This window comes from Limulus polyphemus, unplaced genomic scaffold (genome assembly GCF_000517525.1).
Source record: "Limulus polyphemus unplaced genomic scaffold, Limulus_polyphemus-2.1.2 Scaffold2807, whole genome shotgun sequence".
In the NCBI taxonomy this organism is placed as follows: Eukaryota; Metazoa; Arthropoda; class Merostomata; order Xiphosura; family Limulidae; genus Limulus; species Limulus polyphemus.
This window is the reverse complement of record NW_013668417.1, coordinates 145503-155910: the sequence shown is the minus strand read 5'-3', so window position 1 is coordinate 155910 and position 10408 is coordinate 145503. Positions and strand designations below refer to the sequence as shown.

The window sequence follows — 10408 nt, the reverse complement described above, 5'->3', positions numbered from 1 at the left end:
CTCTGGAGAGGAGAAGGGTCAAGGGATTTGATTGAGGTGTTTAAGATAATTAAGGGTATTAATAATATAGATCCATCAAATATTTTTGTGTTTAGCAGTGAAAATAATAGGACAAAAGGGAATATATTCAAATTTTGGCAGTGTAGGAGTCGTCTGCAGTTTAAACAGTATTATTATTCAAACAGGGTGGATGGCTTTTGGAATGAGCTGCCTTCAAGGGTGGTGGAGGCAGAAAATTTAACAAGAAAAGATTGTATGCATACATGAGTAATAAGGATTGGTTATACTAGGGAGCTGGAAGGGACATCCTTGATGGTCTAATAAGCTCCTTTTTGTCGCTTCTACTGTAAAATCTAATAATGATAATCTCACTCTGCATGTTGGGGTCAAGAGTGGTAGTCAAATCCCACTGTTTGGTCAGAAAAGAATAGCCCAAGTTTTTGCAGTGAGTGCTGTTAACTAGCTGCATTCCTTCTAGTCTATTAGTTCAAAATTAGAGATGACTAGAGCAGATAGCCATAGAGTAGCTTTGTGCAAATATCCAAAAACAAAAAAAGTGATTTTTGTGAATGTGGTTCTTTCCGTTGACCCGTGTAAACATTTTCACAATATTGTAAACATGTAATGCAAACATCATTGTTTGTTTAATCTTCTACTGTGGACTTACTTGATGTTAGATTATTTCTGATGGAAGGTCCCAATTTTTGTGGTTTGTCAGAACTAGTATCCTTATACAAGTCTTTCAGTAGCATGGTTTTTACTTCTTTTTTTCAGTGAGAGAACTTTTTATAAGGAAAAAAATCCTGATTATTTGCACAATTTTTTATTAAAGTATATTGGTAACTACACATTTGTTTTTCATATTATACAAATAATACATTCTCTCCACATTTTAAGAGAGAATTTACAATGGATGTAACTAGCTTACATTGTACCTTCTGGACTTTTTTCATGACTCATTTTGAAGGATAACTAAGTAAAATTGTTATGAATATGTGAAAGATGGGTGCTAACATTATCCTTAAGTCATGGCTATGTAGCTGTTTCCAATGAGTTAACGTAAATCAACTTTGAATGCTTTATAACACCAGTGATCATTCTATACAATGATAAGTATCATTGTAAAATAGAATAGTTCTTTGTTGCTTCTTTTACACACAAGCATGTTTTAGTTATTGTAGAAATCCATCTTTTATAGCAACTGAACACGTGTGTTTTCCAGATAAACGTTCAAATGTCAGGAGTTGAGGGAGAATATGTAAAAATTTTACAAAACATCTTATTACACACATGGAGAAAATAAAAGTGCTACAGAGGTTGTTCACTTATGGTATAGTTACTTAATATAGTGTTACTGTGATATGGAGGCTGGAAAACAATAAAAAATCATTCTTTACTGAGTATCCCTGTCCCACCAAACATGCTCGCCCTTTCAGCTGTGGGGGCATTATAATGTGACAGTCAATCCCACTATTCATTGGTTTAAGAGTAGCCCAAGAGTTGAATATGACTAGCTGCCTTCCCTCTAGTCTTACACTGCTAAATTAGGGACAGCTAGCACAGATAGCCCTCGTGTAGCTTTGCGTGAAATTCAAAAACAAACAAACAAACTTTAATGAGTAAAATGCAATAACATACAGCCTAGAGATCAGTTGGTTTTGTATGATCGATGATCTGCTGCCCAGATGTATAGCAGTCTGTCCCTTTGAACTTGTGTTTACCCATCTTTAGCATACCAGTGGAACAACCATTTACAGATTTCTTTTGAGATAAGAGAAATAAGATCATTTTGAAAAAAAAGACGAGTAGTACTAAGAGTATGAGCTTCACCTGTCTGACTGTCCACTGAAGGTGACGGAGGTTATGTTTTTCACCCCTGCGTGTGTGTGTGTTTGTCAGCAAGATTTCTGCAAAATGGCTGAATGAATTTGGACGAACGTTGGTATACCTTTAGGTTACAACCCAACTTAGAAGTGATTATGTTTTTAAAGGGTCAGGGTCACGAAAATCTAAAAAAAAAAAAAAAATCCCTATCTATTAACATGACTGATTTTGCATGTTATTTTTACTCTATAACTCAGTAAGTTATGATTGGATTTTGATTAAACTTGGTGGAAATATGTAGAATATTATTTCTTGTTGTCCTGCCAAAATATGGTCCGTATTTGTTGACAGGGAAGGACATACGGACACATTTTTGTACTTCTTGAGGGCCGAATATGATCATGTGCTCTACCGAGTGCCCCGCTTGTTATAAATATTTTCACTGCAAGAGACATTGTGTGTCATTTAGTGACAGCTTGTTCCACTAATCTGACAAAACAAAAGAGAGAAAAATTGGAGATTGGTGAAGAACATTTCTATTTTCAATGATTTTTTCAGAATGGACTCGTGACCACATCATCGTAAAATGTCAATAACTATTACAAAATCTAGAATGAACGTAGAACCATTAAAGGATTTGTTCGGTAAAGAAAATCATGAGTACTTTGTTGCAATGTAAACCGAGACAAGAAATGTAACTCAATAGTTAAATATATTATAAAACATTTTTCTGTTCACTTAGAATAGAGAAATGTTTCCGTGAGGACACTAGCTGTAGCCTCTACACATATAATGATCAAAAGACGTGACATATTATTATGCAGATTCTATGTCCACATGATACGAGCCTTTGATGTTTTTCTGTATAAGGAAACAAAATGTTGATGAAAGTTAGCCTGAAAAGTGAAAAGCTATTGGAAATTATAAGCTCTAAAAAAAGGCTAACATACTATGTAATCCTGGTTAAATAACTCAAGCAGCTTAATGTTTTGGCTAACATACTATGTAATCCTGGTTGAATAACTCAGCAGCTTAATGTTTTGGCTAACATACTATGTAATCCTGGTTGAATAACTCAAACAGCTTAATGTTTTGGCTGGAGAAGCAGATTCTGAATGAATTGAGCTCAGCAGATATTCATGCTTCAAAAATCTTTTCTCATCTTATGATGTATAAAACAAGTTTGTTAGCATGCTTGTCTGGTGTGATGTTGTCTTTTTTTATGGGTTTCCACGTCTTATGCCGTGACATGAGGTTACATTGATGTGAAACTTTTGTGTCATAAAATATATATATTTATACAGCATGTCTGGCATGATGCTTTCATTGATAGGTTTCTACATGTTATGCCGTGACGTGAGGAAGTTAAACTGAAATGGAATTTTTTATGTCATAAATAAATATATACACACATAAAACCTATTGCTCAAGTAATGTTGTAGAAAAACAAGTCTTCTAACCTGAATTGAACTTTTTGTAATTGTCTTCAGTGTTATTCTTTACTCCTTATTGTGTGTGTTTCAAAATTAAATGTTTTGGAAATTAACTCTTGTTCATAAACATTTAAAAGCAATAGATGGTTGTGAATACCTTAATATTGTATAACTGTAACTGTGTTGTTTTTTCAGTTGCGAAAGAGAAAATTTTGAATATAAAAATATTGTATTATGTACCTAAAATTGTTTTAAGTTCCATCATTTTTACGGTAGATTTTTAAAATAATGGTCACTTGAGAACACTGGTTCTCAATGTTTGTTTTTCTCATAGGCCCCTTCACAAACCAGACACAATCTAGCAGACCCCCTACTCTCATCAGTCTTTGAAATATGATCCTACAACATATAATAAGTGATACTGGAATAAATTAGTAGATTTACAAAATTAACAGCTAAAACATTTTTCGTTTAACTGAACAGTACTGTCTTTAACTACAATATAGAAACTCGGTTCTAACCATCACGGAACACAGGTTGAGAACCATGGCTTTAAATTGTCTGTACACAATTCTTTTTTTTTTTCTTATTGGAAACTATTTGACTATTATACTTGTATGAAACTAGTGTTTTTTAAACATCCGAGAACATTAAAATGACATCTTTTTAGTGATAAGTGTGACTGTCATATATTGAGAGCAATTTTTACTTCACTGAAATAGGAAAACATCAATACCTTGGGTGAGGAAATAGCTCGAATGTCCAAGGAATACCGAGAGCTCCAGGGCCAAGTCCAACGAAACAAGATTTCAACTAAATGACCTGCTCTCTAATCTCCGCTTCAATTCTTCCAGTTCAATTGTGATGAATAAATGTATTTTTGTATATTAAATTTGGCCTTATTGTTTTGTCCTTTCCTATCAAGTACAGTTAGTGTAGTCGTAAAGTTGTACATTATTAGTGTCTTTATGATTAACAAAGACTTCTGCCTCAGTGTATAATTTACAATTATAGTATAAGAACATAGTATGCTTCTAAATGTATTTATAATTATGTTAAAGTATATTATAAAAGTATAAATGCTTGGACTACACTGTAATCTTCTTGATGCTGCTTCATGCTTTGTATCATATTAAGCACGTTTCTTACCATACAAATCAGTATTGAAATATACTAGTTGTATCAGCCTTTCTTCATTTTTGCCACAACCGTTAAACCCCCATCCAGTTTGTTAACAGTAAAACTGTGGAAAATTGCTGTGTGGGTCTTTAGCTTTTTTCTTAACCGTAGAAACAGACATTAATTATAGATAATTTTATTTCAAAAGACAGCCACATAATTTTAAGATAAATGAAGTCAATTAATTTATGAATACGAAATTGAGGAAAAACAAGACATTTCACAAGTACGTTATTTATTCACGACCATGGTTTCACCAGTAGAGGCATCATCATGGTGAAACCATGGTCGCGATTGAATGGTTTTTTCCTCGGTTTCATAATTATGAAGCTTCACCATGTACCAACAGTTTATCAATTATGTAATTTATGAATCTTTAGTGTAAAGACTCTTTAATTGATAAAAGCTTCAATACTTTAATCTTGATATTTTCTCAAGCCTGATGTCATATAGAAAAAATTTTGAAGGAAATGTAACGAAATAAGAGAAAAAATAGCGTACTAACAATATTTGATTTTGTTTTTATAATAGCTTGGAAAGAGTGAATAAAATATGTGAACCAGTCGTGTCCGGCTAAAAGAAAGAATATAAAGGAAAATACAAAAGATGAAATGTTTATCTAATTAACATTTGTCTCTAGCTGGACAATGACCGAGTGTCTGAGGCCTTATACTTAGATTTCCTTAAATGCAGTAGTATGTTTAAAGGTTTATTTATTTCCAGGCAAGATTTCCCTTGACATTCTGCAAGTTGAACAATAAACTGCTTTTTGTCGATTGACTTTTCACCACATGTAACAAAATGTACTGTAATGTGAATTATATTGTGTACATGTGTATGTAGGTATTACAACAGCATTTGTAAATTAGTTGTATTAGCTTAGATATTAAAATGTATAATGTTTAAACTCTCACTCCTAGTGTCTTCTTTTCTTTAGAACATCCTCGTCACTTATTATTATTGTTAGGTTTAAGGTCAAGATTAGAGACTTGTATTTTTGTTGGAAGTTATTTTATATAGCATTTTATGTATATAATTTCATAAGAATTTATATTGTAGTGGTAATTTTTGCAGTTAGTTTCAATTTGTGTTTTTGATGAAACAGTTTTTTTGGCTATTAAATGTGATTAAAAAAAAAAACAAGCTTAGAACTCAATTTAAGCATTTGGTAGGTGAGTAACAATATTTATAAGTTATTTTTTAAGTATTCATAGATGTATATGACAAAAGCCACAAATAGAAGTTTTAAATTTTGAAAGTATTACAATCAAAATTAAAAGTATGTTAAAGAACCTCAAAATGTGTCAAATTGTAAACTATGTATTTCAAACCCCATTGCTTATAACTTGTGTTAATTAAAAAGGTTCTATTTCATGTAAAGGATTAAACTGTGTACCCAACAGGCTTTTCCATACATTTTAAGAGATGAATAATATATGATAGTCTTCTTTAAATAAGTGTAGGATTTTCTTAATTACACAAATTTCTTCTGTGTAAATGATCAATAACACAGAAGAAATTCTGAAATTAAGGAAATTCTACTCTTAATCGAAGGATATTTCAAGATTATTTAAAGTCACATTTTAAATCCAGGGTTAATACTTCTTGTAACTCAACATTGAACTTTGCAGCAAACTACTTGTAACAAAAAAAAAAACTGTGAGGATGATTTGGTTAATACATAAAAAGATATATAGCTTATTTTTTGTTTTTTCTTAACAAATTCTACTTTTGTCTGGCATTTAGTGTTATTTATTTGATAGTCTGTAATTATAGGTGGTGATATGATTTGGTTAGTATTTTATTTTTTACAATTATATATAAAGATTCTTTAAAACTTGGAAAATGTGTTTCTAAAAGTTACATTGGCTTTGGACATAGAACAGGCAAGTGTATTGTTGTTTTTTTTTAATGAAAGTTAGTACATGTAAGTACCTTAAATGAGAATGTTTTATTCTGACAAGATTACCTTGTAAAGGATGGAGACTAAAATATTTATTTCCACCTCTGAATCAGTAGGTTTACACATTTGTAACATAGATGTTTGTTTTCTGTTGTTGTTGTTTTTTGTACTGGATGTTAAACACTGATGTTACCTGTCACAGGAATAATGGAATGATTATTTCTTCTTCTACCTTTCCTAAAATACCAAAAGTATTGGAGGATAAGATATTGTTTTCTGTCACATTCTTCTACTACTTTTATCCTCTTTATCTTTTTTTTTCGAGAAGTAATTCATAAATTTTGTGCCTTATTTCGAGGTACAGTTTACTACTTTGATACTTGTACACACTGTATTTCTGTTATTTAACACATGTGTAATGTATCCTTGTTATGTGTAATTTTGTTGCAATGATTGATACTACCAGGGACACTGTCAGTTATTGAAACTTTGTTGTGATATAAATAAAGCTCTACTTACTCATACATGGACCAAGAGATTTGTTCTGATAACTGTATAAATTATTTAATTTGAAAATGGGCATGACATGGCCAGGTGGTTACGGCACTTGACTCCCATTCTGCAGATTCGAATCCCCGTCCCACCAAACGTGCTCACACTTTCAGCCTTGAGGGCATTATGATGAGAAGGTCAATCCCACGATTTGCCAGTAAAAGAGTAGCCCAAGAGTTGGTGGTGGGTGGTGATGACTAGCTCCTTTCCCTCTAGTCTTTCACTGCCAAATTAGGGACAGCCTGGCATAGATAGCCCTCGTGTAGCTTTGTGAAAAATTCAAAAGAAACAAGTAATTTGAAAATATCGTTATCTACTCCACTCATCCAGATAAGTAGTTTCTTTCCATGGGCAAAAATTGGCACTCTTAGTGCCAGTGCAAGTATAGCTGGTTTACATGACTGACCTATATACATGGACAATATATATCATTCAGAGTTTGTGAATAACAAAGAAATACAGTTACAGCATGTTAAGATTGGAAAATTCAAAGAATTAGTCAAAATTTCTGTATGGGCTAAGAAACATGTCGCAGCATTTCTATTAACCTGGAAAATATTGGTAAGACTTTTTCAGGAGCTTATCTGATTAGCTGAAAGACTTCTGTGAGAAACTGCTATCTTGGTGCATCGTCATCTTAATTTCGAAACGAAACATTTACAAAATTCTCAATCATCATTTTCATGTGATTCGTCTGAGCTCCCATTTCTCAATTTCTGATTTTTCTAACATCAAAAATAGGCTGCTGCAGTTTTCAACCAAATAAAAATACAAAGTATACATAATTACAAGCAATAATCTAAAACTTGCACATCTTAACTTTTAACTTCTTGATTTGTCGAAATATCGATAAACTTGCCAAACACACCAGAGAAGCCCCTCCCCTCTGTCTTTCTCCCTGACCTTCAAGATTGTTTATTAATAAACTTTACATGGCTGATGGACATTTTATAATCAATAGAAACAGCAGATTCTCCTCTACATCAAGCCCCCCAGTTGTACAGCAGCTTGTCTGTGGACTTACAATGTTAGAATATGGGTTTCAATACCCGTGGTGGGCAGAGCACAGATAGCCCATTGTGTAGCTTTGTGCTCATTTACAAACAAACTCTTCTACGTAAATCTTACAATGTAAAACTTACATTTAGTCAGCAGAATTGCTTGACTTGTGACAATCATATCTTGATGCTCCGAACATGAAAGGAAACTTTTAAACCTATTTATAGCTTACTTATGAAGCTGGATAAACTGTAGTAGCTTTGAGACATTCTATTCTAGTGACTGATATATGACTGAACATGAAAGGAAACTTTTAAACCTATTTATAGCTTACTTATGAAGCTGGATAAACTGTAGTAGCTTTGAGACATTCTATTCTAGTGACTGATATATATTTTTTTGTGTTTTAAAATACAATTTGAAAGCTGCCTTAATTCATTTTTAAACATCCAAGTTTGTAAGACTCAATGAATATGAAAATTTTTGCTTGAATGCAAAAGAGCTTGCATATGCATTAAGTACTACAAATCCTTGTTTTTATATATATTTTATTACTTGTTATTAGCCGCAGCATGGTGGCTCATAGAAAGGTTTTCCGAGTTTTTTTTCAAGTACAAACGTTTACCTTATAGCTCTGTCATCTCTCGACCAATTTGAGATCTAATTCAATTTTGAACTCGGGAGGTCAAACCCTTTCGATTGATGTATTTGACCATGCCCAAGGTCTCGTAGATTAATTTACTCTAATCCTACCTAAAAGAATTTCAAGTGCCATGGCTATTGAGGATTCCCTCTTGTATTTTTTAATAAAAGTAACTAAAATGTAAAAAACTATAAACTTCTCAAGTAAAATAAAACATTTAAAATTTCCCAGGCAACAGCACTCTATGAAACATTACATTGCAATTATATGGTGTTTATAGTAGCTGTGTAGGAAACAGTTAACGGACATCTGCTGTAATTTATTGCAATGACTACTGCTCCAGTAGGTACAAAATATAGCAATTAAACCATAAAATTTAAAGTAAATGGGTGTAAAGAACTTTTTGATATTAATTTAAGAGGTTGTGCAAAGTGTAAGATGAAAATAAGTATATTTATTCTTGGCATGAAAATCACCTTTCACTCAGTAAAGGCTTTAGAAATTCACTGACAAATCTTTAGTAAAAATACTTTTTAATAAAGTCTATTTTTTTGTGCAAAACAAACTTGTAACATTTACTAAAAGCTTGCTACATTTTGTAAGACACACACAGTAAATGCAGAATTATCCTAAACATTAGTATGTATAGTTTCAGAGATATGGGGTCAGTCAGTGTGAAAGAGTCTATGAACAGATTGTTAATTAAAAATAAATACTTGTACTTTTAATGGTTTATTAAGAGTTGACTGGTGTTAAGTAGCAACAAAAAATGGTCAAAATCAATGCATGGGCTAAAGAGTTGTGGTCAGCATTCTGGTTATTGAAACAGAACTTTGAAACGTTTAAATTTGTATTTTTGTTGATTTCCAAAGGATGAGTGTACATTTTCAAATATTTCCCAATTTTAAAGATCTCTTTCGAAACAGAGTAGTTACAGAACTTTCAAGATTCATACACCACGTGATATAAGCAAGTAAATTGACTATAACGGAATACAAGGGTCAATGTAGGATGAAAATCACCCCATTCCAAAGTGTCGGAATAAAAAAATCAATACTTTTAGGATTTTTTTAATGTATATACAGATATTAACTTAAGTTTAAAATGTGCAAAAAAATCATGCAAGGATATCTTGAACAGAAATAAAAAAACATATTCCTAAAGCATATTTCTTGAAGGTTTTATAACATGCAAGTATAATCAGAGTTTAAAATAAAAATAAGTCATGATATCACAGTAATTGTGTCACCTCATTTCAAGGTAGTCTTAGATGGAGTTACTGTTTTGACAAGTTTTCTAAGCTTAAAAGAAAATGACATTCCTGTTTTTAGATACATATAAACTAAGAATAAATTGACTCTGTCAGGGTCAACTTTCATCGGTACTTGGGTGATCGAAAATGATTTTGACATGTAGGTCTAGTATTTTTACACTTGGGCAAGTTTAAAATTCACACAATGAACACTTCAGTGCTGCTAGAAGCTAGTTAACTTGTAGGTTAGATGTTTTTAACACTTTGGCAAGTTTAAAATTCACACAACGAACACTTCAGTGCTGCTGGAAGATAATGTTAACTTGTAGGTCTAGTGTTTTTAAGAGTAACAAAATTGTAAAGGCTCTCTCAATTTTTGAACATTTAAATTGTGAAATGTTTGCCACTTCAGCACTCTAAACCTGTAATGCAGATTTAAGTATTCCTTTTCTTTTTGAAACCAACAGAATGTACTACATTTTTTCAAATTATGTTTAGCCCATTCCATTTATTCATATATTATTACTGCAAGAAAAATACCGTATTTTTTGGAATATAAGACGCACCCTTATTTTGAAGACAAAGTTTTTGGGAAAAAAAGCTACAGTCGCATTTGAAAGATT

At 32.1% G+C, this 10408-nt stretch overlaps 1 protein-coding gene across 2 annotated transcripts in view; it reads left to right on the top strand.

Annotated features, from left to right (window-relative positions):
• Window positions 1–6873, top strand: part of LOC106467947 (coiled-coil domain-containing protein 186-like) — a 12751-nt gene extending 5878 nt beyond the window's left edge. For both annotated transcript variants that reach the window (XR_002612516.1, XM_022396177.1), the window contains one exon: window positions 3980–6873. Coding sequence is in view for 1 of the 2 variants with exons in the window: in XM_022396177.1 (XP_022251885.1) it covers window positions 3980–4078 (99 nt within the window). In the remaining variant the exon portion in view is untranslated. The remainder of the gene's footprint in view (window positions 1–3979) is intronic.
• Window positions 6874–10408: the final 3535 nt, after the last annotated feature.